This window comes from Equus caballus, chromosome 10, assembly GCF_041296265.1.
Source record: "Equus caballus isolate H_3958 breed thoroughbred chromosome 10, TB-T2T, whole genome shotgun sequence".
NCBI lineage: Eukaryota > Metazoa > Chordata > Mammalia > Perissodactyla > Equidae > Equus > Equus caballus.
Window position 1 is genome coordinate 15849896 of NC_091693.1, and position 27997 is coordinate 15877892.

The following is a 27997-nucleotide window of genomic DNA, read 5'->3' on the forward strand; positions in this document are numbered from 1 at the left end:
AGGTGGGGGTGGGGAGGAGCGGGAGCCGCCAGGGAGAGACAAAGGGGCCGAGTCAGAGGGAGAGGCACAAAGACGCGAGGAGGCTGGGGAGATAGGAGAAGTGGGACAAGGACACGGGGAGGGACCGGCGGAGGCCAGCGGCCCGACCCCAGCCCAGCCCCGCACAGCCCGCGGAGCGCGGGGGCCGGTCTGTGCTGCCCCCTGGCGGGCGGCCGCGGTAAGGAGACGGTGCGGACCAGATGGAGGAGGAGAGGACGGGGATGCAGGGAGGGAGGGACGCGGAGAACAGAGACAGCGAGGGAGAAGCAAGAGACACTGGAAGAGAGACTCAGAGACACACAGAGACTGGAGGGCAGAGACAGTAGGCACAGAGATGGAGAGACACAGAGACACAGAGACGCAGGGAGGAGGAGAGACACAGAGACAGACAGAGAGTCAAAGGGATGGAAAGAGATACGGAGACCAAGTGACACAGAAACAGTGACAGAAAGACAAAGAGAGCCAGAAACACAAAGCGACCCCGAGACGTGAGGACCGAAAGACCCAGAGATAGAGAAATACAGGGACGGAGAAGGAGAACCCAAGATAGAGAGACGAGAGACACTAAGAGAGGCAGAGAGAAATCTAGAAAAAACCACGCAGCGGCGCCCAGCATCCGCGGCAGAGATCGGAAAGAGACGGGGAGAAGCCGAGATGCCCGCAGACGCGACCCGACAAGGAGCAAGAACTCGGGGACTGGCGAGGTGGGGTTGGGGGCGGGGCCTCGGCTGGGGGCGGGGCTCCAGAAGGGGCGGGGCCCAGCGAACCCACGTGCCCCCCGCAGGGGTGACGAGGCCAGGGCTAAGCTGGAGGGGCGGGGCCAGAGCTTGGGGCGGGGCCAGAGCTGGCCGGTCGGGGCTCCGGGGAAGGAGCCGGACACACTACAGGGGGGCGTGGCCGTCGCGGGGGCGTGGCCTCACGGGGGCGGGGTCGATAAGAAGTTCCATAGTTGGCGTGAGGCTCCGCCTTAAAGGAGCCGTCAGAGAAGGGGGAGGGACGCGGGGGGGACTGGGGGGGACCTCCTCGAGGGCAGGGGGCGTGGTTAAAAGCCCTAAGGCGGCGGGGCTTGAACCCCAGGAGAAGGCAGGGACAGGATCCCAGGGGCGGGGCGAACATGGAATCCTGGAGGACGGCAGGTGTAGAATCCTGGGAGGGGGCGGGTGCAGAATGCTGGGGGTGGGAATGTGGAATTCTGGGAGGGGCGGGTGTAGAATCCTGGGGCAGGACCAGCGTGGAATTTCAGAGGGGGCGGGGCCAGAAGAGCATGGGGCGGGGCCTGAGCCCGGGATCGGCTGGACAGGTGGGGGGAGGGAAGGGGTGGGTCCTGTGACGTCAGCGAGTCCGAACGGCCAGAAAGAAGCTAGGGGCCGGGGGCGCGGAGCCGAGAGAACCGGCCCGAGAGCCGAGCCGGGAGAGCGGAGCGCGGCGGAACTGGCCCGGAGCCGAGCCGCTCAGGCACCTGCTCGCCTGCCCCGCCGATCGGCGTCCGCAGAGTAGCCCACGGGCCTCCGCCCGGGCCCAGCCCCTCCCCGGGCCCCCCATGGCCCGGGCCGCAGCCCTTCCGCCGTCCAGATCGCTGCGGACGCTGCCGCTGCTGCCGCTGCTGCTGCTGCTGCTCCGGGAAACCGGTGAGAGACCGCAGCCCCCCCGCCCGCGCGCGCGGACCGGCCCCTTCCCCGCCTCCGAGGGGTGAGCCCGAGCACCCTCCCCGCCTCCACCCCGGATCCCCGGGCCCCCTCTCTCGCCCCACCGACTCCGACCCCCCGACACCTCATCCTCTCTCTGAGACTCCCACCTTTGGTCTCTGCATCCCTCTCACCCCCGACACCCTTCCTCATCCGAACTCCCCATCCTACGCCGGACTTCTGTTACCCCCTCCCCCTTACTCAGACTCTGTCGCCGAAAGGGTTAAATCCAAGGCCTCGCGCCCCCTCCCCACCCCGCGCCGATCGGTTCCCTCGGATCTGGGTTTCCGTCTGCGCTCACCCCCTCAGGAATGTGGGGAATGTCTCCCCACCCTCAGCAGGAGGGTCGGAGGAGGAGGCGAGACCACCCCACCCGCCCTTTTCCCTTCTCCCAAGGTTGGGCGTCTGAGGCCCGGGCAGGATCGAGGGCAGGGGGCCAGAGGTCGAGGTCCTCGAGAGAAGAGGCGGAGAGCTCAGACTTTGGGTCCCTTGGAGGGCCCGGGAGGAGAGTTCCGGCGACCTGGGACAGGGCCTGAGGGCTCCAACCCCGGGCCTCAGGGAGCTGCAGGCTCTGACTCTTAGGCCCCAGGAAACAAGGGGCTCGGGGCTGACTCCTGGGCTCCAGAAAGATTAGGGGCTGGGGGCTCTGTGTCCTGGGTACCAGGTAGAATGAAGGCTAGGGGCTATGTCTACTGGGGTTCTGGTAGCATTGGGGGCAGGAAGGGCTCAAGCTTGTGGGTTTCAGATTTAATTGTGAGCGGGGGGCTCTGTCTCCTGGGTCCCAGGTAGAATTGGGGTGGGGGGGGACAAGAGGCCCTATCTCGTGGGCTTCAGATTGTGAGCACTGGAATGTCTCCTGAGATCCAGATATAAAGGTGGGCAGGGACCCCGTCTCTTGGCTTCTAGATATATTCTTAGGGCTGGAGGCGCTGTGTGGAAGCGGAAGGCTCCATCAGCTGTGTCCCAGGGAAACAGGAGGCCGAGTCTCAAAGGCTGGGACCGGTCCCTTTCCCTGTGAGCTGTCGGTGGGGACGTCCCTGGGGAAGTTTTCCCGGTTTCACTTTCGTCGAGCTGGGGCGGGCGCGCTCTCCTGGCTCCCGGTTCCGGGCTCCAGGTTTCGGGACCTTATCTCTCCTGTTGTCGCGTCTTTGTCCTCGGATCCGCCTCGGAAGGTGGCCGCGAGGGGACGCCACCCTAATCCTCCGCCCCTCCATTTGCCCTGCCCAATACCCCCTCCTGTTTCCCCCAACCCCCCATGGAGGTGGGGCGCAGCCCCCAGGGGAGGGAGGGGCTGGGAGGAAGCAAGGTGGAGAAGGCTCTGGCTCCGCCCCTTGCAGATGACCCGGCTGTTTATTCCCAGCTGGAAACTTAGGATACTGGGGTTTCCCAAGAGTTTGCCCAGAAAGCACAGGGGCATCTTGGGGAAACCCGGTCATCCTTCTGACCTCACTTTTCCTAGTATGTCTCTGAGTTATCTCCCAGCCTTGACCCGGGCTGGGTGCTGCTTCTTGCATTCCCTGCCTCCCCCTTCTGTGTCAGAGATTAGGGAGGTGAGGTCAGAGGCTGCCACCTCTGGGGGAATGCTCCGAATCCACCTGACAGTGAGCCAGGCCTTGACTTGGCTGGTGATGTCATGGGAAGCTCTAGGCTGCCCTGGGTGACAGGTCCTGTTCCTGTTCCCATTTTGCAGATGAGGAAACAGAGGGTTCGAAAGGGCAAGCAACTTTCCCAGGATTTACAGCCGTCCCTGGAAGCCAGACTGCAGACTTCGGAGCCTTTCTTGGCCCTGCTCCACCGGGTGGGCTCCAGAAAGCGCCTCTGAGCCCGCATTTCCTCCTGTGTAAAACTGAGATAACAGTCCAGTCCCTGCAGGGCCACTGGGAGGGTTCGGAGGTCCCACTGATCCCTGTGAAGGCCCTTAGCCTGGGGAGGGGCCTTCCCCTTCCTGATGGTCCATCCTTGTGCCTTTGCTCTCTGCCATCTTGCCCTCGCTGCTCCCTTCCTCTCTCCCTCTCTCTCCCTCCCTCCCTCCTTCCCTCCCTTCATCTCTCTCTCTCTCAGGCTCTCACTTGCTCTCGCTCTCTCTGCTCCTCTGGCTCCCTCCTCTCTCTCTCCATCTCTCTCTGAGCTTTCTCTCCTCCCTGCTCCCCGTCTCCCTCTCTCCTTTCCCTCCGTCTCTGTTTACCCTCTCTGGCTGCTCTGCCTTCCTCCTCCTCAGCCTCCACGGAATGAGGGTGCACCACCTGGGCCTCCCGCTGGGCCGGCTTGGCTCCTCAGTCCTCCCCAGCTTTCACTGCTCATCCATGTCAGCCAGGCAGCCCCACATCGTGGAGGGGGAGGGGAGAAGAGAGGACTGCAGGCCCGCTGTCTCTTCTTGTTAGGGAAGGGGAACTGGGCAGAGGAGAAGTCGGGGTGAGTCTGTCCCCATACTCGGGGGAGGAGAGGGGGAGAGAGATGGACAGAGAGGAGGAGATACAGGGATGGGGACAGACGCTGACAGAGGGAGGACGTCGGAAACAGATTTAGGGGTGGGGTTGGGGACACATACGGGAATGAACCGAGAGCTGGGGAGGAATGAAGTAGAGCCCCAGGGAGGGGACAGAAAGACACTGGGATGGGACGGAGAAAGGTGGGGGCAAGGAGCTGGGCAGAGACACCAGGATAAAGGCAGGCACAGCCTGAGGAGAGAGACTTAGGGGTTTGGTGACAGGCAGGGAGCCCAAAAGACCCCAACTGTGAGTGATGGAGATGCCAGGACCCCGGGGAGGTTAGGGCATCAGCGAGCCTCAAGGCCAGCAGTGTGCGGGGGCAGAGGGAGAGGTGAACATAGGAGGCACAGCGAGTTGGGCACCCCGGCCAGCTCCCCCGCCCCCACCTGGGACACTGTTACATTTTTAATGTCCCAGCCATGCTGAGAAATGGAGCAGGAGGAGGAGAGGGGACCCAGTGAGATGGCCCAGGCAGGGAGGAAGTGTGTCCGAGATGGGGAGAGACATGCGGGGCTGGGGAGACCAGGGCGCAGGGAGATCCAAGGGCCAGAGACAGAGAGAAACAGAAACCTGAGAGATGGAGAGCCCAAACCTCAAGAGATCAGAGACCCCAGGAATCGATGGCCGGAACCAGATTCCAGAGACCAGGAGACCCCGACCCAGAAAGACAGGGACCACAGAGGTCAGAGCTCCACAGGAAAGAGAATATGAGACCGGTTAAGGAGGTGGGGTCTCTTGATGGGCTGGTGAAACGTTTGCAGTGGATTGTGGTGATGGACACATGAATCTATGAATACACAAAAAGCCATTGAACTGTACACTTTTAAATGGGCAATTGTAGGGTGTGGGAATTATATCTCCATAAAGATGTTAGAGAGAGAGAGGAAAAAAATGAGAGACACAGAAGGCAGAGACAGGCACTCCTTGGAGACAAAGGTAAGAGTGACAGGGTCTCTGAGAGAGACAGAGGCAGAGACCAGAGACCCTGGGAGTTGGAGACATAGCTTGGGACCCTAAGAACCGGATGCAAGGACAGACACCAGAGATCAAAGAGAGGGACCTGTGGGGGGGCGGGGCCGGTCTCAGAGGCAGAAGCAGGCAGGTGTGAACTCTGAACTGGGCGGAGCGCTGCGCGTAAGGGATTCTGTGTGAGAGGCTCAGACAGTCCTAGAGATCCACCCGCAGAAATGTCAGAGCCCCCAGGGGAGGCCTTCGGGGCAGCCAAGCCCCTGAGCAAAGGTAGAGAACTCTCAGCCAGGGAGGGGGGATCTCCCGGCACTGGGTGATGACCACCAGGGAGGCAGGCGAATCAGGAGGCAGGTCACACAGACAGCCCCACATCCTGGTGGCGCCTGCTACTGCTCACCCCCCAGACCGGCTCCTGGATGTCCACTGTGGGGGTGGGCACTATGATTAATGCAATTAATTAATTACTGAGGTGGCCGAGGCAGCAGCCCAGGCCAGTCCTCTCAGCACGCTGGCCTGAAAGGGCTGCTAGAGTCTGGCCGCGTCCTGTGGGGAGAGGGCGGCTCCCAGGGCTTTATAGGTCCAGGGTGAGCCAAGCCTGGAGAGGCCAGCTGGGCAGGAACCCAGAAGTCTGTTCTGGGACTGAGGAGTCTGGGCCCCCAGCCCCCTCCCCCTCCCTTTCCATAGGTCACTGTCTTGATCTTCCCTTCCCCAGATAGGAGGGTTTTGGATTCGGTGTCTGTCTCCCAAAGTTCCCCCCCCCCCCCCCCCCCCCCCCCCCCCGGCTCACACAATGCCCTGGCCAGCCCCCACTCTGCCCCCGACAGGAAACCTGCAGGCCTGGGCCGCAGGGAGAGGAAGCGTGTCTGGGGACCCAGCTGACACCTCATGGAGCTGTCAGCATTCTGGCTCGTGGAGGGAAGCTGAGGAAGGCCAGCGTTCTCACGGTCACTCCCCCGCCGTGGTGCCGGCCAGGTCCTGGACAAGGTCAGGGCACAGGCACCCACCCAGCAGCGTGCTGGGCACTAGAGTCCTAACTCCAGGCCGGCGGGCTGTCCTCTTGGCTTCATTTCCCCGCCTCCACCTGAAATGCAAAATACCTGGGCGGCAGTCCACACCCGTTCCCCCTTATCCCACCGTCTATCAGCCTCCCTGTCTCAACATTCCAGCTTCTGAATATGCTTCCAGTCCGCTTTTCCCTCCATCCCCACAGCCCCTACCCTGGTCCAGGTCCCTCTTCTTGCTCTGAGACCCTGCCCCACTCCATTCTGAGGGCTCTTTCTAGAGCACAAACCGAAGCCTGTTCCTCCCTCTATGTGTAACTCTCTGTGGCTCCCCAGTACCCTCAGGAAAAAGACTAAACTCTAGTTCAACCTCAGCCTGTGTGATCTGCTGCATTCTTGGTTCCCCATCTTCATCTCATTCATTCGTTCAGCACGTTTCTGGGGCTCCTACAGTGTGTCAGGCACTGATCTAGGCTCTGGGGATCCAGCAGAGAACAAGACAGATGAAGGTCCCTGCCCCCAGCACTGATGTTCTCTTGGGGACGATACATCGGGAGTTATGAGGAAAACAGAGCAGAGGCAAGGAGATTTTGTTATTGTCAGTGGGCGATTAGGGAATGCCTGGCTAAGCAAAGGGCTGAAGGAAGGGAGAGAGGGAGCCCTTGGGACGTGTGTGGGAAGAGCATTCCAAGATGAGGGGACAGCATGTGCAAAGGCCCTGAGGTGGGACTTGCCTGGCACGATTGAGGGATAGTGCGGAGGCCAGCGTGGCTGGAACAGGGTGAGCCAAGGGGACGAGGGTGGGAGATGAGGTCAGCATGAGGACAGGCACAGACCAGGCAGCATCTGTGGACCGCTGGAAAGACCTGAGCTTTTTTCTGAGTGAAAAGAGAGCCATGGGAGGGCTCAGAGCAGAGAGGAGGGACACGGTCTGCTGTAGCTTCTCACAGGCCCCTCGGGCTGCCTGTGGGAACAGACTGTGAGGGGCATCTGCAGTCCTCCATGAGGGGGGGCTGCCCCAGAGGGGAGGTGCCAGCAGACGAGGCCAGGATGGCGGCGGTGGACGGGTCAGATGTGGTCGGACTGTAGTAGATGTGTTTTGAAGATGGAGCTGACAGGATTTCCTGATGGATGCGTGTGGGGTGAGAGAGAAGGTGGGGGGGGGCGGGGGGGCGCGGGGAGGACTCCAACGCTTTGATCCTGAACCTTTTCCTGAAGTGGAAATGCCAAAAAAAAAAACGGACTGCTAGCCCCTCAGGGGCTCAACCAGCCTACGCATTCACTCAGAATTAGCAACTGAGAAGGGGTCGGAGAGCGCGGGGTTTTAGGACCGTGTTCATTCACTACTGCCAGCCGGTCTCTGTTGCAGGTGCGGAGGGTCCAGCTGTGAGCAAAACGGGACAGAATCTCTGTCCTGGTGGAGCTCAAGGGGGTCGAGAAATGTCTAGGGTGTCAGATGGGGCGAGGTGCTGTGTAGACAAATGGGGTGCGGGGCTGGAGGACGAGGGCCGGCTCAGGGAGCGGAGAGGTGCGTGGCCACCTGGGGCAGCATCCTGGGGGTGAAAGAATGATCTGAGGAGTCTGCCCCACAGGGAGCTAGAAGTGGGTGTTTTTAGTCCTCTGAAGCTGACAGTGTTGAGACGCTCCCCCCCAGAAGCGGGGGAGGGGGGGACAGCCTCCCTCCAAAGGGAGATGGAGCATCTTGCCATCACAGGACTCTCCTGAGGACAGGAAAGCTGAGTCCCAGAAGGGGCCCAGAGGCCCAGAGAGGGCTCCAGTCTCCACCACCAGGAAGCCCTCCGCACCCGCCTCAGTGGGTCAGGCCTCTTGCTCCAGCTTCTTCTCCCACACCCACCCCCTTCAGTCTTTATGGTGTCCTTGGTGATGACGGTTTGTGCAATATTTGTCTCCCCTGCTGGAATGGCATCTGATGGTCCCAGCGCTTTGGTGGCCCCGCTGCCAGCACAGAGCCTGATACTCATTCGACAGTGTTTGTGGAGCACCTGCTCCGTGGGTTGAGTCCATACTGGTTGCATGGATTTGCATAGGATGGGAAAGGATGGCGGGAGAGCAGATTACTTCCGGTTCCGCCCTCTCCCCCAACCGCTAAACCCCTTTCTAACTCCCTCTGGTGGAGCCGACCTCCTCCCCATGCCCAGGCACAGTTGGGACCTCTGGGTCTTTTTGTTGACACTTGTCAGGCCTTTTGGTGTCTGATAATGCATTGCTGTCCAGCTCCGCCTTCCCCTCAAGTCTCCTTGGCTTCAGCCAAGTCCTTCTCCAATTGAAGAGCCCTCATTGGCTCCCACTTGCCTCAGGGGGAGCCCCCACTCCCTGGCCCCATCCTGCTTTCTCTGCCACGCACCTGACTGGGGACCCTTCCTTCCTCAACCGGCTAGAAGGGGGCAGAGCTTTTGGGGATCCTTGTCCCGCACTGAGTGCATGTGGCAGCCAGGAGAGAGGAGGGTCCTGGCACCTCAGGGAATGCCTTGAGGGAACGGGGTGGCCCTTCCTCAGCGCCACCCAACTGCCCCCCGGGAGTCCCATATCCTGATTTTTGTTTGAGTTTTGACCTTGAATCTCCAGACCCTTCTGTGCCGCGAGGTCACTTCTGAAACAATGCCATGTAGGGCGAAAGTAAACACAAGTGAGAGCTGGATCCGGCTTGCTGCGGGGGGCCATTCACCTCGGCCTGACTCACCCGTGCCAGGCCCTGCGAAGGGCTTACGGGAAAACACTGAGTCATGGAATTGTCTCAGGGACGCTGCACGGCCACTTAAACATCCCCATTTTATAGACGGAGGAGATTAGGCTCCAAACAAGGTCTGCCACCTGGAAAGGGACAGAGCCAGCAGGAGATCCCTGCCATCTGCTCCGAGATGCCACACTCTTGTCGCTCTGGGGTCGCCCCAGAGTGGAGAGGCCCCATCTCCCAAGGTGGCACTGTGAGGTCTGAGTTGGGAGACCTGTGCGGGGAATTCCACGAGATGATGCGTGTGTCACACCCTGCTGCCACTTCACTGATGGCTTCTTTCCAAAAGTGCCTGGCACTGGCCCCGCCCGAGGGGTTGCTTTCTGCCGGGGACCCTCTCGTTAGGGTCACCTGTTAATGTTCCCTGGGTTCCTTTGTGAGACCAGAGGCTGCACACACTCCCCATCCCCACCTCGGTTGGAGTCAGCTGGGTCGGAGTCAGCCCCTTGAGACGGGGTGTGTGCCCTTGGCTTTGCCGGAGGCTGAGTGTCGAGAGCCACTTACCCGGCTGTGTTTATTTAACCATCTCGGAGCCCGTGTTTCCTGTGCCAAGTGCGCTACAAATAGTCTTTAATCCTTATAACAAGCCCAGGAGGTGGGCGCGGTCATGACCCTCTTTTTACAGCTGAGGAAACTGAGGCACAGAGAGGTTAAATGGCTTGCCCCAGGTCACAGTGCCAGCAGGTGGCAGAGCCAGGATTCAAACCCAGGCAGCCTGTGTCCTCAGTCGCCAGGCTGGAAACATTCTTCTTTATTCCGGTTGTTATTAAAAATGAGGAAAAAAAAGATAAGCTGAGAAACGGAAACAGACGTTTAGCAAAAACTTGTACATAAATATTCGCAGTAGCTGTGTTTATGACCACCCAAAAGTGGAAACAACCCACATGTCCGTCAGCTGATGAGGAGATAAACGAAATGTGGTATGTCCCCACAATGGAATATTATTCGGCCATAAAGAGGAATGAGTACTGACCCGTGCTATGACATGGATGACCCTGCAAGGTTATGCTGAGTGAAGAAAGCCAGTCTCAAAAGGTCACATAGTGCATGATTCTGTTTATGTGAAATGTCCAGAACAGGCAGATCTTTAGAGACAGGAAGTGGATGAGAGGTTACCAGGGCTGGGGGGTGGGGTGGGGGGGAATGGGGAGTGACTGTTAATGGGTACAGAAATTTCTTTGGGGGATTATAAAAATGGCCTAAAATTGATTACGGCGATGGATGCAGAACTCGTCAATATACAAAAAGCCATTAAGCGGGACACTTTAAATGGGTAGATGGGAATTATTTCTCTGTAAAGCTGCCCCCCCCAAAAAAAAAACAGTCTAAGAGAGCTGTAGGTTTTATCAAAAGGTGGGAGCAAGTAAATTCCTATGGAAAAAGATGAAAACTACCCTCCCACTTTTTAATTTTTTTGAAATTTGTTTGGTGATCGATTTATTTTTCTGTTGACTTGATTTGGGAGGATTATTTTTTTCTCCAAACATTTTATCCTGAAAAATTTCAAACATGCGGGTGGAAGGGTGGACCAGAGGCCTCTAGACTTTCCGGCGGGGCCATTGGCCGCATTTGTTTCTTCACTGTCTCTGTATATTGTTTTATTTTCTTACTGAACCGTTTGAGAGAAGATTGCAAAGTTGACATTGTAACCCTGTATCTTTTAAGAAAAAGCCACACAATGTAACCACGATTTCCTCATGGCGCCTAGTCACAGTAATTCCATGATGTGTTAGATGGACTCAGAGGGCCCTAGTTTTCCTCTGTGTCTTTTCTGGCTGGCCTTACTGGAATCGGGGCCCCTTGAAGGCTCCGGTGTTCCCTTTGGGGTCTGCATGTCCCTGTGGGGCCCCCTCAGGACGGCCCTGCCAAGCCTGCAGGGGTCTGGGTCCTTTGCCCACCTGACTTCCCTCTTCCCTCTCTCCCAGGAGCCCAGGATGTGCAGGTGCGCGTGCTGCCCGAGGTGCGGGGCCACCTGGGGGGCACCGTGGAGCTGCCGTGCCACCTGCTGCCACCAGCCTCTGAGGTCCAGGTGTCACAGGTGACGTGGATGCGCATGGATGCTGCTGGGATCAGCTCGAACGTGGCTGTTTTCCACCCTTTGTACGGGCCCAGCTTCCCCAGCCCGAAGCCTGGCAAGGAGCGGTTGTCCTTTGTCACGGCCAGGCAGAGCCCTGGGGCTGGGCAGGGCGCGAAGATGGAGCTGCGAGATGCCACGCTGGCGCTGGGGGGGCTGACGGTGGAGGATGAAGGCAACTACACCTGCGAGTTTGCCACCTTCCCCCAGGGCACCGGCCGTGGAGTGACCTGGCTCAGGGCCATAGGTGAGCAGGGCGGGGAGCGGGGGACAGTGAGGTGGGGAGGAGCGCGATGTGGCAAGGGGTCTGTTTCCCTCTCTGCTTCGGCCATAATGTCAACTTTCTCCGTGGTCTTCAGTCAACTGGCAAATATTCCTGAAACACCTGCTCTTTGTCAGATGCTGTTCTGCCAGTTGGGGACACAGCAGGGATGTGTATTCAGCACCCCTGTGTACCAGGCACTGTTCTTTTTTTTCCCTTTATTTTTTTGATTGAGGTCACATTGGTTTATAACATTCTATAAGTGTCAGGTATACATCATGTTTCGATTTCTGTATAGACTGTGTCGTGCTCACCACCCAAAGTCTAATTACCATCTGCCACCATACACATGTGCCGTACACGTGGTTATACGTGCTGTGGACGCCGGAGTGGGGCAGGTTGTGCTTCACCTAGCGAGGTCTGTGGTGTTTGAACAAGAACTAGAAGGAGCTGAGGGAGCCCTGCAAATATCTAAGGGAAGAGAGTGCCAGGCAGAGGGAATGGTAAGTGCAAAGGCCCTGAGGCAGCTCGCACCTGGAATATTTGAGGAAGGATGAGGAAGTCAGTGTGGTGGAGATGAGTGAAGACAGGGATAATAGGAAAGGACGACACGGGGAAGGTGGTGAAGGGGAGGGCATGGATCACAGATAGGCTCATGGAGCTTATCAAGACTTTTGCTTTTTTTTTTTGGTGTGGAAGATTGTCACTGAGCTAACATCTTGCCAGTCTTCCTCTATTTTGTATGTGGGATGCCACCACAGCATGGCTGGTTGAGCGGTGTGTTGGTCTGCACCCAGGATCCGAACCCACGAACCCCAGGCCGCTGAAGCAGAGCATTCAAACTTAACCACTGTGCCACTGGGCTGGCCCAGGCCTTTGGCTTTTGCCCTGAGAGCACAAGAGCTCCGGGAAGTTCTGAGCAGGGGAGGGGTGTGATCTGGCTTGGGGTCTCCCAGGCTCCTTCTGGCTGCACGGAGGTGGGAGGTGAGGGTGGAAGCTGGGAGGCCACAGAGGAGGCGACTGTGTAAGTCCAGGCGGGAGTTGATAGCAAATAGACCGAGGTGGAGGCAGTGGGCGTGACGAGATCAGATTTGGGGGATATTTTAAAGATGAAGCCAGAGAAGAATGAAATTGGCAAACAGGATGTTGTAAAATACTCACTCCGAGTAAGGGACCCGGTGGCCTCATTTAGACAGAATCGAATTTAGATAGAAGCCTCTTAGTCAAGTCCTGTGGTGTAAGAAGGGCCCCTCGTGGGCACACCTCCACCAGCAGAGGAAGGGATGCACGAGCAGATGGAACAGTGTGTGCAAAGCCGGGGTGGGAGAGCGAGCTTGGCGTGCCAAGAACAGAAAGGAGGCTGGCGAGGTGGTGGTGAGGGCTTGGGTGACCCTCACCGAGGCAGGGACCCCATCAGGCCCGGCTTGCCTGGGCCTCGTCGGGTGGACTTCATCCCAAGTACCATTTGGAGCCGTTGGAGGGGTTCCAGCCAGCAGAGCCACCTGATCAGATTGTTGACACTGTTTGAAGATGACGGGCTGCTGTGGGGGGCTATTGGAGGGGTCAGCAGAGGTGGCTGGAAGCAGAGAGACCAGGAGGGAGAAGGCACTGGCTTGGAAGAGGCCAGATTCAGCGGGAGGCGGGTGGAGGGAAGTGGGTGGAAGAGAGACACTGTTGGGAGATAGTCAGCTCTCGTCCACGAATGGAGGGAGGACCTCGGGGAGGACTCCCAGCCTTCCGGCTTCGGCGGCAGGGCGACCACACAGCCGCTGAGCGAGCCGGGGAAGTGGGAGGAAGGTATTTTTTTGAAGGATGCTATTTCTTGCTAACTGTCGGCATTCCCCTGGAATCCCACCTGCCCCCCAACGACTTCCCAGAAGCCACATCACCCTGGACACTTTATTTTCCCTCCTCCAGCCCCGGAGAGTCTGAGGCATCTCCTGGGTCAACGCTTCCCTTTCTAGGCAGCCTGAAACCATAGCTGTTTTGCATAACCCAGAGCCCGGCTCTTCTCCCCACCACCCCTTGCAAAGGTCCCTCTTCTTGTGCAATCGTTTGTTCTGGGCAAGAGGTTTGGGGAGGCACCTGCGGGGGCAGGAGAGCAGAACAGAACAGCCGAGGCTCTTGGAGGGAGCAGGCGGTGCTGCGAGGGCCACCAACAGGAGAGGGTCAGAAGTCAGAGAACTTCCCTAGAGGAAGTTAGGCTGGGACCTGGAGGAAGGGGAGGAGCGAGCCAAGCAGAAGGAGGGCCGGAGCCTTCCAGGTGCAAGGTCACCGAGACCCCGCAGTGGGCGGGAGCAGGGACAGAGGTGGGTGGGGTGGGGTGCCTGGGGCACCCAAGGGTGGATGGGAGGGTGCAGAGAGGATGTGGGGAAGCCATCAGAGGCGCTGTGGCCGTCCAGGAGGCAGGGGAAGGAGAGGGAAGCAGAGGAGGGCTGAGAAGCTCAGGGGACGCCCAGATGGAGAGGTCCAGAGGCAGCTGGAGCCGTGCGGCAGGAGCAGGCGTCAGGCTGGGTGGGGGCCCGCGTCGGGAACTGGGTGCTATTCTGATTTTTCGTGGAGGGTCGGTTTTCCCTCCTAATATTTTCCCGTGTTCTCCAGAAGGATGAGTGAAAAGGGCAAATGATTCCCAGCCTCGGGAGTCTCTTGCCTTTATTAACTTCCAGCACCACAGTCTAACCGTGATCGCAGGAAAGAAGTGGGAGGTCTTTCCAGCTGGACCTCTGGACCACGCTGGCCTGCTTTTGGCTTTTCTTTTTAAATCTCAGCCTCTTCCAGGCTTTTCAGACGCCGTCTCTGCTTTTCTAGCAGAGCAGAGCAGACAGTATAATAAAATGGCTCATGCATAGCACAGTGCCGGGCTCTGTCCAAAGGGCTTTACGTATAATTTATTTAATCCGCACACAATCCTAGGGGGTGGGAACATTTATCGTCCCCAGTTTCAGAGGAAACTGAGGTACGGAGTTGGGAAATGACTTGCCTAAGGCCATGCAGCTGCTAAGCAGCAGCACTGGGATGGCAACCTGGGCAGCTGGGTCTTAACTGCTCAGCTCCACGGCTGAGGTGTTTGTTGAATGACTGCAGGTGAAGACTGACACGCCCGCTCTGTTCCTTTCCCCAGCCCAGCCCCAGAACCGTATTGAGAAGCAGGAGGTCCCGCTCAGCCTGGAGCCTGTGCCCGTAGCCCGCTGTGTCTCCACGGGGGGCCGGCCACCCGCCCGGATCTCCTGGCTTTCGCCCTTGGATGGGGAGGCCAGAGAGAGCCAGGTGTCCGGGTCTGTGCCCGGCACAGTCACCGTCACCAGCCGCTTCACCCTGGTGCCCTTGGGCCGAGCAGACGGTGTCGAGGTCATCTGCAAAGTGGAGCACGAGAGCTTCAAGGAGCCCGATCTGCTGTCTGTGAGCCTCTCCGTGCGCTGTGAGTGTGTCAGGAGTGATCGAACCCCCAGGGCTGTCTACACGCTCTCCTCTAGGGCATGTCTACACTCTCCCCGAGTGTTGTCTGCATTGGTTCCCTCGGGCCGAATAATTCTGCACTGCCTTCCTGCCTGTTGTCTACACTGGCTCTATCTACACACTGCCCCCTCATGGTCTACACTGCTTCCCTAGGCTGTCTTCTTGCTGCCACCATCAACAGTGTAAGCCATAGTGGGTCTGCAAGGGCCAGTTTTATACATTTCTTCCCAATTCTGCATCTAGTGAAGTCATATTGGTAGCTTGAAATCAAGCCTGGGGGAGTGTTTATGACAAGGAAATTGGCAAACTCTGCAGCTGGGGGCTGGGGTTTTTTTTTTTCTTTTTTTGCTGAGGAAGATTGGCCCTGAGCCAACATCTGTGCCAGTCTTTCTCTACTTTGTATGTGGGATGCCACCACAGCATGGCTGACAATTGGTGTAGGTCTGTGCCCAGGATCCAAACCCATGAACCAAGGCCACTGAAGTGGAGTGCGCCGAACTTAACTGCTATGCCACAGGGCCGGCCTCAAGGGCTGGGTTTTTTTTTTCCTCCTTTCAGAGAGCCAGTTTACCAGCACGTAACTTCCCCCAACCATATCTTTCCTGGCTCTCATGGACCCTGGTGGACACTGCTCCCTCTCTGTCTGTATATCAACGACTCCTGGTCTGCCCAACCCAACGTTGTCTACACACGCACCCCCATTCACACTGCCTGAATTGGCTTCCCTAGGCACCGTCTATACTGAGCCTCCTGGGGTCTCTACACCAGCTCCCACCCCCCAGTATGATTCACATTGGCCCCTCTGGGCCCTGTCACTACTGGCCCTTCCAGAATGTTCTGTGCCAGCTCTTCAAAACTGCCTACGCTGACACCCCCTAATACCATCCATAGAGGCTGCCCTGGCACTCTCCCTGCAGACTCTGCCCAAATGGGAACCTTACCAGCCCTTCCAGTCACTGTCCAAACATACCCCAAACCCCAACTCAGAATCCTCTACCCTGGCTCCCAGGCAAGGCCTTCGGCTAAACCCATCCCCTCACCTACTCTGGCAGTTGGAGGTAACACACATTATCTGAAGTGGCTCCCGCAGGCCCTGTCTACACTGAACAATGCCTTCCTCACAACCACCCACAGCGGCGTCCCTGGATGGTGTCCACACTGGCCTCAGCAGACACAGCCCAGACTGATCTGCACCAGTTTCTGTGGTTCCACCTCCTGCCAAACCACCTCATTTCTTCTTTTATTTTTTAATATTCTGCCTCTCTCCCTTTTGTCCTTCCTCATTTATTTTCCTTTTTATTGCTGGGAAAGATTCCCCCTGAGCTAACATCTGTTACCAATCTTCCTCTCTCTCTCTTTTTTTCCCTTCCCAAAGCCCCAGTATACAGTTGTAGATTCTAGTTGTAGGTCCTTCTAGTTCTTCTATATGAGCCGCCACCCCAGCATGGCCACTGACATGGTGTGGTTCCACGACCAGGAACCAAACCTGCCCCACTGAAGCAGAGCACCCCAAACTTTAACCACTAGGCCATGAGGGCTGGCTCCTATGCCGTTTCTGTAGGATTCCCATCTATCTGCTTACCTATCACCTCCTCGGGGATTCTCCCCATTTCTCAGCCAGTCCCCCTGTTTCCATCAGACCCCCCTGAAGTCTCCATCTCTGGCTATGATGACAACTGGTACCTCGGCCGTAGTGAGGCCACCCTGAGCTGTGACGTCCGCAGCAACCCAGAGCCCACAGGCTATGACTGGAGCACGTGAGTCCCGGGTGGACCTGGACTCCTGGGTCTGAGGGAGGAGGGGCTGGGGGCCTGATCTCCTGGGTCTGAGGGAGGAGGGGCTGGGGGCCTGATCTCCTGGGTCATGGGAGAGGACCACCAGGGGCCCAAACCCATGAGTCTTCCAGAAGGAGGGAGCTGGCAGTACTGGGCTCTCAGGCAGTAAGTTTTAGATCCCTGGAGCTGGGCTTCCGAGGGCTCTGTCATCAGGGACCAGGCCTTGCTCCCGTCTGGCCCCTGCTGTCCCCGTCACATGACCCCCATCCTCTCCAGAACCTCGGGCACCCTGCCAGCCTCAGCCGTCGCCCAGGGCCCCCAGCTGATCATCCACTCGGTGGACAAGCTGGTCAACACCACCTTCATCTGCACGGTCACCAACGCCGTGGGCACAGGCCGCGCAGAGCAGGTGGTCCTCGTTCGAGGTAAGCGGGTCTTGGGGGCGGCGTGTGACAAGTGGGTCTGCTCCCCCGGCGCTCCTCCCTCCTGGAGCCGGGCCGCGCTGGAGAGGCTGTGCCGCCGGCCGGGAGAGGGCTTCCGACCCACCTCGCCAATCGGGGAGCAGGGCCCTGTGGCTTTTTTGCCTTGTCCCAGGTGGGATCTGGATTGGGGTGACAGGGTGGGCGTGGGCAGAGGAGTGAGGAGGTAGAGGCCTGTGCTGGGGGCTTTGTAGAAAGTAGAGGCGGGGAAGGGTCTTCAGGAAGAGACTCAGGGACATTGCCGTGGGCTCCAGCCAGTGAGACGCACGCACAGAATCACATAGCTGACTGTCGGAGAGACACATGTCAGCAGCTAGATAGACACAGAGATGTTCAGAAACGTTGACCTCTTACGTGAGTGCTGGTCAGAACCGTCTGGAAAGCAGTGCTAGTGTGTGCTGGAAGGTTTGTGTTTCTGGAGGTGGTATTTGGGGAATGGCGGCTGTGCGTCTGTGGGTCGAAAGTTCTCTGTCTCCTGATGTGAACACAGAAGCACACAAGCCCCAAGACATGTCGCTGGAGAGGAAGAGAACGAAGCCAAGCCAGGCCTGTGCACAGGCTGATGGAAACGAGATTGAAGTCACAGCTGTAGACCCACAAGCCTGCAGGGAGGCTGGGGCGGTTATGGGGCTACGCATCAGAGACAGAGACACGTGGACTCCTGGTCTGGGAATGGAGTCCCCTCCATGTCAGAGCCACAGCCCCCAGGGCCTGCATCTACAGAGACACGCTCTGTGCTTCGAGATGCGTTGGAATCGAAACAGACACTCACCCAAAACGTAACCCACACACTCAAACCCATTGTCACCAAGATCCACACCCCGAGAGAGCAGGGACACCAGCCAAGACATACTGAACAAAGCCAGATGACACCAGGCCAGAGCCGGTGAGATGCCACAGGTTCCTGGAAAGAGCCTCCCAGCATGGCGGTCCTTGCAGCACGCCCGCGCGACACACAACAGCCTCTGCGGGTAGGAGGACAGTCCCCCAGAAGCACGACCGAGAACAAACGCAAAGATGTAGGTGTGAAGATGGACACACACTCACACCTGGAGACAGACGGAAAGAGACCCCTTACTGAGACATGATCTTAACACCACACACACACACCTGGACAGACACCCAAATGAAAACAGACCCCTCCTAAGGAATTTAGTCACTCACCAGGGAGATGTGACATCGCTATTTAGAAACACTGTCACAAACCACAAATCAGAAAGACAGTTGACCTGCCCTCAGCATGGCTGACAGGCTCAGATACACACAAACACGCACACCTGGAGGGAGACACTACCACAGACATGCTGGAAGCCAGAAGGATCTGGAACAGCAACGGTTCTACACGCGGAAACAGCATCACACACACAGAGGCTGAGAAAGAAACTTGGAGATGTTCTCAGAGGTGCACACCCTCAGGAGTTCCCCAGAAACCCCTTTACAGAGATTCTCTTTCAACGCATCGTCATCTGAGAAATATTTGTTGAGGTTTCCTCTTTGCCAGGCAGCCTCGCTGAAGTTGGGGATACAATGGTGGACAAGAAAGACACAGTGTGTGCCCTCCAAGGCACACCCAGCGGAGGGCCAGCTCCACCCATCCAGCAAGATGCCCAACTGGAAATACAGCCCTGGACCGCTACCCCAGAAACACCCAGGAGGCTGGTCTCCCAACCCACGCTCCCGCGGTAGGCACCGCCAGGGGGCGGAGCCTGCAGAACACAGATGCGGTCACACATAAGGGCCTTCGGAAGAATAGACAACCGCAAAAATATGGACACCCCCCAAACACACAGACATCCCAGGGATGTCCAGTGCTGGAAGCACCCCCCCCCCCCCCACAAAGAGAACACAGCAGCTTCAGCCTTCAGCCCTTTGGCAATATTCCCCAGTGAAACACACACATACTCAGAGCCCCATCAGGGACATGGGGGCCCACAGAATGACACCCCCAGAGAAAGACTCAGCCCTCTGGAAAGACCTTCCTGCTCCTCAACTCTCCCAGAGCTGGCCACAGGCCCGCACACAGTCAAAGACATCGTCGCAAAGACGTGTGCCCACAGATGGATGCCAACAGAAATGGGGACATGCTGTGAGGAGCCTAGAGATCCCGCCACTGCCGTGGGAATACCAACAGACAGCCCGGCCCAGGGAGAAAACTCGCAGCAGTGGTGGAACCACTCTGAGCGGGTCCCAGAGACACATCATGCCCAGATATTCCGTCACAGACACGCGGATTCCCATGCGCACACGGATCCAGACATGTCACAGACGCATGGTTTGGGGTTCGCTCCGGCACAGACAGGTGCACGGGCTGCAGCTCAGACTAGACGTCGCCTCAGCGAGACCTCAGAGAGCGTTGGGCCTGCAGACTCATGAGCGCTCCCCCGCCATCTCCAAAATACCACCTCCAGAAACAGGCAGACATTCCAAGACACGTTAAAACTGGTTCCCAGACGAGATGGATGAGCACGCACGGTGAGCAGTCTGTTTCCTGCCCCGACCCTGTGTGCAGGTAGAGACATACCCCACCCCCTGCAAAGGCTTCACAAAATAGTACTTACCCTTCATACTGGAGATCCGCTTTTTCTAGTCTACTTTTTTTTTTTATTGCTACTTGCGAGTCATGTTACTGATTTGACAGCCCACGGGGTTGTGATTCCCTATTTGAAAAGGCCACTCTTAAAAGAAACACCCAGAAACGATGTCCTCAAGCGCCTGGGTCCCAGCCCCGCTGTGTGCAGCGGTGTGGGGAGAGGGGATCGGTATAAATGGACCCCTGTCCGTCTCTCCTTGCCAGGTCCTGTGTGCAGGACGGGGAAAGGGCTTGTGTGAGGGGATTCCAGGGCCTGTGGCATCAGTATCTGTCCCTGGCATGGGGCCCAGACGCCCCCTCCCTCATTCTCTTGCCTCCTCCCCATTAGTGCTCCCTGGCTTAGCGCTTCCTTCTCCGACTTTCCCCTCCCTTCCCCCCCCCCCAGCCCTCCCCTCCCACCCGCTCAGCCACTGCGGGCGACACTAGGGCGACACTAGCTGTAGGCGTCGTGAGCCCCCTTTTCCACGCTGAGGACGTGTGGTTCAGAGAGGAGGCGGCCAGGCCGCCCAGACCACGGGCTCCCAGCCACTCCCCAGGGAGGAATTCTTCCCCAGGACCCTTGCCCTTCTCAGTCCCCTTCCTGCAAGTGCAAAGAGCTTGAGGACCAAACAGCCTCACCTCCACTTCAGCTCTGCCTCTCTCTGGCTGGATCCCCCCAAGATCCCACCACCCTGACCTCAGAGCTTTTGTGAGGACCCCACAGCACGTCCTAAGGGGGTTGCAGACTCAGATGCCTGTAGGGGTGACTGGGTGACCAGGTGGGGAACTCTGTTCCCTTGCCAGTCCCCAGCCTTCCCTCAGTGACAGCCCCGTCACCAGGTGGAGGAGATGAGACTTTGATGGTGCCAGATCAGATTCCTTTTTCTCTAAAAGAAATCTGGAATTTTCGGCAAAATGGCCTGGTTTTGGCAATGTTGGCTAGCAAGTTTAATTTTTGAAAGACACTGTGCAGGTGGAAGGAAACACATCTGGGGACCACCAGTTGGCACCCCCCCCCCAACTATGTACAAAGCCCCCAGCCTGTAGCAAAGAACAAACGAGCTCTCCCTTCCCTCCCCACCTCCTGCTCCGTTCTCTGCTCTCTCAGAGTCGCCTCCTCGTTCCCTCACTGCCCTCCCACCCCCGTGTCCTGTGTCCTTCCTGCCCCCCTAGACATCTCCTCTTGACCTCGTGTCTCCCTCTCTCTCTCTCTCACCCTCCTTCTCTCTCCTCAGACACCCCCCGGGCCTCAACCCGAGACGTGGGTCCAGTGGTGTGGGGGGCCGTGGGGGGGACTCTGCTGGTGCTGCTGCTTCTGGCTGGGGGGTCCTTGGCCTTCATCCTGCTGAGGGGGAGGAGGAGGAGGAAGAGCCCCGGAGGAGGAGAGGACGGCGGCAGAGGAGCGTCCTACGATGCAAAAACGCAAGTGTTTGGGAACGGAGGCCCCGTCTACAGGACACCAGTGGCCCCTGGTCCCCCAGGGCCAGATGGCAAGGACGAGGAGGATGAGGAGGAAGACGAGGAGAAGGAGGAGAAGGCAGAGAAGGACCTCATGTTGCCTCCACCCCCGGTGCTCGAGGACGACATGGAGTCCCAGCTGGATGGCTCCCTCATCTCACGGCGGGCGGTATACGTGTGACCCCCAAGACAGACAGACAGACAGACAGAGCCGGCTGCACCAGCCAAGGCTTCCAGACTGGTTGGACTCGTTTGTCTGGATGACACTGGAGTTCAAAGGCTGCCTCCCGATTTCCTGGGCTTGGAGGGAGGTGGCGAATCACACACTGGACTTGCGTCTCCAGGGCTGCCTGGGGAAGGGGAGGCCCCGGGGAGCTCGGTAGCGGGGACCCACAGCGGACCCCCCCCGGAGACTTGGTTTTGGCTCCGGCCTGCCCCGGCCCCATGAAACTCAGGAGTTAATAAACGCCTTGGAGGAAAACATTGGGGGTGTCTTGTAATACATCAGACCCCCTCCTTGGGGCGGGACAGGAACTGCTGAGTCCCAGGGATGGGAAGAGCTGAAGTGGGCCCCAGGGAGAGGGAGCCTGATGGGTGCTCGACTTGAGAAAGCTGGGAGGCTCTGACTGCTTGGGTCCTTGAAAGACCCATTGGATGCTGAAGACCCCCCGAGGCCAGTGGGACTGGAAACTGAGCTTAGAGGCTGAGATGCTTGGGCGCGGGGCTTCCAGCACAGAGGCTGCCTTCCCTGGGGAGTGGCCAGACTGGTGGGAGGCCTGAGTTCCCGAGAGAGTGGGGCTGGGGTGCTGGACTCCTGGGGCCCTGCGGGGGGGATGCTGGGACCTGACCCCCGGGGGGAGCTCAGACCCCACCTCCTGAGGTTGCTGAGGATCTTGGGAGGGAGGGCTGCCCCTGCCTCGGGGCCCCTGAGGGTACGGAGCAGGCGAGGGTACTGAGGAAGCAGGGAAGTCCCACCTGTCACCATGGAGCAGTGGCCTTTCCCAGCCTCCTTCCTCTTTCTGTGTCCCCAGGCTGGGCCCGGGGGAATTTTCAGTGATTCAGAGGGAGGGGCCACAGCTCTGTATCCCTCCCACTCCCCCCAACTAGAAAACCCCCCACACCCAGCCCAGGGACTGAGGCAGGGACCTGGGAGGGCCAGGGTTAAAACCCAGCCACCTCTGCTCTCCCGAGCCCCAGAGCTGCCTGTGTGAAACGCAGGTGGCCAGGTGCCCTTCGTCTCTGCTCCTGAGGCAGTTAGGGGCGGGTCTCTATGGGGCTGAGCAGCCAGGAGGTGCTGGGGGAGTTCATTTCTTCCACCAGCGTGCACTCGCACTCACTCTGCTGGGGACACAGCGGTGACCTCCCAGGAATGCGGTCAGTAGTGACGACAGGAATCACAGTAATTTTAGGGTGACCATGAGTGGACCGAGCAGCAACTACTCTGTTATTCCTCCACGCCCTGAAGCCCGCCAGAGGATGCCAGCCCTCGCGTCGAACAGGACCTTGCGGAAGTCGGATCCTCCGGGGATCCAGACGTCATCCCTCTGGGCAGCTTTCTCTCCTTGCATGTGTGGTGGGGTTGATAGAAGGGTGGGGCTCTTGCACACCTGTTATTTCCTCTGGCTGTTTCCTGTCTGTCCCACCCCGTCCCCTGCACCATGGGAGGGCGGTGCCTGCAGGCGGGGGCGGGAATCTTGTCAATCTGGCATGCGGTAGGTCCTGGAGAGCCTGTGCTGGGCCCCTCCTCATGCGTCTAGAAGATGCCAACTGTGTGCCAGACCCTGCCCCTCGCAGCTCATAGTCTAGTGTGGAAATTGGCGAGTAGACAGGTAACTGTGCCAGAAGATGCCAGGAGAGGGAAGCGCTACACAGGAGAGGCCCCGGGGGCCGCGAGTCCTCCCAACCCCCTGTCCGGTCAGCTTGGAGGAGCTGTGATCCTCCGCCCAGGAGGACTCCGTCCCCTGTAACGAAAGAGGAGTTCTGATCCCAATCCCAGAATCCCCCCAATTCTCTGCCTCTTAGCTCTGCTCCCCCGTCCTCTCCCTTCCCGCGTTCCCCCACTCGCCCCTCATCGCTCTGCTCGAGCCGGCCGCGTGGTCCCCGTGCTGTTCCTTAAAAACAACACGGGGCTTCCTCCTCCGGGCCTTTTCGCTGGCTGTCCCCTCTGCCTGGAACACTCTCACGTTCTCCTGGCCATCCCCGGCAGCCCCTGCAGGTCTTCGCTGAATGTCACCTGCAGCAAGGCCCGCTCTGACTACCCTTGAGGGCCCCTGCTCTGTCACTTTCTTATCATCTTCCCTGCTGTTAGAGTTGTATCCTGTGTCACGTCACTGCCACCTGGCACATTCGCCATTGTCTTTGTTTCTGTACAGTTGGTCCCTCTCTCTCCCAGAACGCAAGTTCCATGGGGGTGGGGACTTTGTATGTTTTGGTCACCATCCTAGCCCACAGCAAATGCTCAGTGAGGATTAGTTGAAGGGAAGAATGTCCCCTGCCCTTGGGAGAGAGGGTAGGCAGGTGGGCTGTGACTTAGAGAGGGGGCACTGGGAATAAGGCGCAGTGGCTTCCTCCTGGACACCCCCTCATGCTATCCCTCTTCTTGCAGAGACTCCCAACACAGCAGGCGCAGGGGCCACGGGTGGCATCATTGGGGGCATCATTGCTGCCATCATTGCCACCGCTGTGGCTGCCACGGGCATCATCATCTGCCGGCAGCAGCAGAAGGAGCAGGGGCTGCAGGGGGCAGAGGAGGAGGATGAGTGAGTGATGGGCCCTGAGAAGCGGGTGGGGGAGGGGCCCCAGAACTGGGGAGCACAGGGTCGGGGCAAGGGTGGGGGACAATCATCCATAATGGCTGTGTGAAACAGAGAGAGCCCAGATAACTATGACTCGGCTGGGGTGGAGGGGAGAGTTCATTTCTGTCTCCCGTAAAGCATGGGTCCAACAGCTCTGCTCTGTGAGGTCCTCAGAGCCCAGGCTCCTGCTATCTTGTTGCTCCACTTTCCCTTGTCGACGCAAATAATCAATAACCAACCATGGATAAGAAAGATAGTGATATTTATCGAGCCAGTGCTGAGGACTAGCCCGGAAGTGCAATCTCCACTGGAGAAGAAAGCACTGCAGGGGAGCGTGGTTTACCGCATGGTTATATATTGTTTTAGAACAAAGAACATACACCAAGCATGACAGGAATACAATTTTCTTTCCCCCATAGTCACAAAGATGTTTTGCTGCAGTTTAACAGGTACACAGCAGGTCAACTTGACCTTGGTTTTCTCTGGGAAGAAAAGCTGATCTTCAAAGAATTACTGATATTGGCGTCAGAGGAAGGGAGACATTTATCCTATTCTTTGCTTTGGGAAAATGCATGAAGCAGATGTACAGTGCACATCTGGTGGGCCCTAAGTCAGGCTGCTCTGGGAAAAACAAGTTTTAGGCTGAATTGGGGTTAAACCAGAATGGCTTCCCCCATATACCTCAATATGTGAAAAATTCTTCTTCTTATTTTCATCACCCTGTAGTGGAGCCTTCACTCAAATTCCGAGATGGCTCCCCACTCTTCTATCGTTGTCTATGTACATGACAACCAGACATGGCCATCCTGGCCTCAACACCCCCATTCCTGCCTGTGGAAAAGGGAAATGGAAATAGAAGGCTGTGGGCTGCCCTGTAGGGGAACACATCACTTCCTTTCACTTCCCATTAGCCAGAACTTAGTCATATGGCTGCCCCAGCTGCAGAGGAAGCTGGGAAATGTAGTTTTTCTCTGGGTGGCCGTATGTCCAGCTGAGATTTCTATTACTGTGAGAAGAGAGGAGACTGGATGTTGGGGGCAATTAGCCCCCCTTCTCTGTGAGATGCATTTTACAGGTGTGACCTTGAGGAAGCCTCCCGTCCATTTGTTGATTCAATAAGTATTCAGAAAGTACCCACTTGGGGCCAGGCCCTGGAGGATAGGGACACAAAGATGAGACAAACATTTAAAAAGTGTCCACACACATAAATATGTCATGGGAACATAAATTCTCAGAGAGAGCCAATGATATTCATTTTATCGAAGAGGAAACAGATTCAGAGAGCTGAAATCACTTGCTGAAATTCATCTAGCAAGTAAGCTCTTGGGGGGTAAAATGGGTCTCAAATAACACCACATAGTGTGTGGGTGTAGGAACACTTGTTAAAAATGCGTATACAGGAGGGGCTCTCAGTCCGTATTTATAACAAGCTCCCTAAGTTATTCTCACGCACAAGCAAGTTTGTGAACCACTGTCTGGATCATCTTGTCTGTACAAGTCAGCATCTTGCTATGGAGCTTCTCCTCTAAGCCCAGCCTGGTGCTGAGACCCAGTGGTTCCTGAGATGGGATGGCCCTGGGCCTGCCCTCCTGGGGCTTACTGCTGGGAGGAGACAGACCTATTCCCCAGACGGTGATGGTCCAGCATGGCCAGGGCTGGGCTAAGGAAGCTGAGGGAGCTGTGAGGGGGCACCTGACCCAGCCTCGAGGGTCAGGGAGGGCTTCCTGGAGGAGGGGACTTTATTATTATTATTTTTTGCTGAGGAAGATTCACCCTGAGCTAACATCCACTGCCAATCTCCCTCTTCTCATGTTGAATGACATCAGAAATAACGTTTCAAATACAAACTTCCCTAAGCAGGAAGTGCAGCTATATAACAGGACTGTCTGATCCTCCTGGAGAATCAGGGAAGCTTCCTGGAGGAAAAGCTATTCACAGGATGAGTAGGAGTTAGCCAGGCGAGGGGTGGGTGGGGGCGGGGGAAAGGGAGGTCAGGCAGAGGGAAGAGCATGTGCAGTGGCCCTGGGGTAGGAGAGCTTCTTGGGTCTGAGCCTCTACCTGCCCTACCTTCTACCCCACAGCCAGGAGGGGCCTCCCTCGTACAAGCCACCCACCCCAAAGGCGAAGCTGGAGGAGCCAGAGATGGTGAGCACTTCCCCTGGAGCCCAGGCTGCCCTCACCACCACACTCACCTTTCCCCACTGTGGCCGGGGCTGGGGGGGCTGGTGGGGAGAGGCTGGCTGTGGGGGGCGTCCTGACCTGTTCTTCCTCCTCCCCCTGCAGCCCTCCCAGCTATTCACTTTGGGGGCCTCGGAGCACAGCCCACTCAAGACCCCCTACTTTGATGCTGGTGTCCCATGCGCTGAGCAGGTAGGAGCTCTGGGGAGAACATGGGTGGGTTTGGGGTCTGGGTTTAAGGGCCAAGGGTCAGTCCCTGACATAAGAGGTCAAGGACTAAAGGTCACAACTCAAGATCAGGGCTGTGTCTCTAGTCAGAGCTTAGAGCATTGAGATGCGTCTAGGATTCAATGGGGGAGGTCATGGTTGAAAGGGTCAAAGACATCAGGTTAGAGTTTAAAGTCACGCGGTCAATGAAGACTGTTGAACATCTATATCTGCCAGATACTGTGCCTGGAGCTGCGACAAGACAGTGGTCTACTGGAGGTCAGGGGTCAGACAGTGAAGTTGAGACAAGTCAAGTTTCAAGGGGCTATTTAGGGCTATGGTCAAGTAGTTGAGGTCAAGATTGAAGTCAAGGGTTCATGGGGAAAGACATGGGGTCAGCGGTAGAAAAGACAAAGGAGAGACCCAGGACTGACAGGGTGAGGTCCATGCTCTGGGCTTTGAGTTAGGGACAAGCCATGTGGTTGTCCCAGTGTGGTCTCTACCCAGGTGACAATGGATGAGGTCGGGTCTGGTTGGCATGGGCAGATGGTCAGGATTTGGGGGTCAAGGGACAGGTTGGAATTCTGTATCATGCTCAGGAAGTGACCTTGGGCTCCTGTTCACCACCCCCCCCAGGAATTGCCTCGATACCATGAGCTGCCCACCTTGGAAGAGCGGTCGGGGCCCCTGCTCACAGGGGCCATGAGCCTGGGGTCCCCCATCCTGGTGCCTCCAGGGCCACCAGCTGTGGAGGAGGTTTCCCTGGACCTCGAGAATGAAGAGGAGGAGGAGGAGGAGGAGGACTATCTGGACAAGATCAACCCCATCTATGATGCCCTGTCCTACTCCAGTCCCCCTGATTCCTACCAGAGCAAAGGCTTTGTCATGTCCCGGGCCATGTATGTGTGAGCTGCCATGGCCCTGGCCTCTTGCTGCTCACTTTATGATCTCTCGGCTTTCTGCCAGGGATCTAATGCCCCCTGACTGCTGGCCAGGCCACTGTCAGTTAACACACATGCATCTCATCTGTGACTTCTACCATGGTGGCTCCACTATGACCTCTAATCCATGACCTCTGACCCAGAGAAACCAGCCATGACAATGGAAACCTGGTAACCTTATATCATGAGGGCCTAGGGGGGTTCTGTTTCTGCACAACCTCTGACCCCAAGGACTCCTAAGACTGTGACCTTGCATCATACCTCTCATGTCCCACCATCTCCAGACTCCCCCCACATCCCAGAGAAGACTCCAGTCCTCTGATTTGTCCTCAGACAGTAAACTCCCAATAGCTTTGCTGGGGTGGGCACTGGGGGTACCCTGCTGCTCAGACCTGAGCCCTCCAGGCGGCAGAGACCCACTCGCCCCCTCCCCACCCTGTCTGTTCCCCAAAGGTGGGAGGGAGGGGATTCCCCAGCCCCAGGCAGAGCTTCCCCATCCCTTCCTTCCTGCAGGCAGGAGTCCCAGGGTCCACACACTTCCCTGAGCCCCACTACCCCAATTTCTGTCCACAGGTAATTAAACCCCAGCCCAGGACTAGATGGGGTGAGCCTCATGCACAGTGTGCCTTGCCAGCCCCAGCCTTGGGAGAAGAATTTGCTGTTACTCTGAACACTATTGACTACTTTTATTCCTGCCCAGTGGGATGGGACCCAAGCGTCCCCCTGGGGGGGGGGGGAAAGTGGGTCACCTGGGTTGGGGGTAGGGGATATATTGTTTTGTAATATAGCATTTCCTAGAAAATATGAGTTTGTACTTTGACCATCTCTCAACGTGTGTTTTCTGTGGGATGTGAAGGGGATGGGTGTG

At 57.6% G+C, this 27997-nt stretch overlaps 1 protein-coding gene across 4 annotated transcripts; it reads left to right on the forward strand.

Annotated features, from left to right (window-relative positions):
• Window positions 1-68: 68 nt before the first annotated feature.
• Window positions 69-27954, forward strand: NECTIN2 (nectin cell adhesion molecule 2). Of its 4 annotated transcripts, XR_011421880.1 has the most exons (10): window positions 1349-1667; window positions 10861-11256; window positions 14393-14689; window positions 16367-16484; window positions 16779-16927; window positions 23614-23767; window positions 25885-25948; window positions 26087-26173; window positions 26825-27300; window positions 27703-27954. XR_011421880.1 is itself a non-coding variant. In XM_070223001.1 (9 exons), exons 2-9 carry the CDS (start codon window positions 10983-10985, stop codon window positions 27095-27097), a joined length of 1416 nt encoding a protein of 471 aa, XP_070079102.1. In that variant the 5' UTR covers window positions 69-743; window positions 10861-10982; the 3' UTR covers window positions 27098-27954. The 4 variants fall into 4 exon arrangements, 2 of the variants coding, with proteins under 2 accessions (XP_070079102.1, XP_003362376.1); XM_070223001.1 differs by lacking the exon at window positions 1349-1667 and adding an exon at window positions 69-743 and having other exon boundaries at window positions 26825-27954; XR_011421881.1 differs by having other exon boundaries at window positions 1249-1667; window positions 20786-23767; window positions 26825-27954.
• Window positions 27955-27997: the final 43 nt, after the last annotated feature.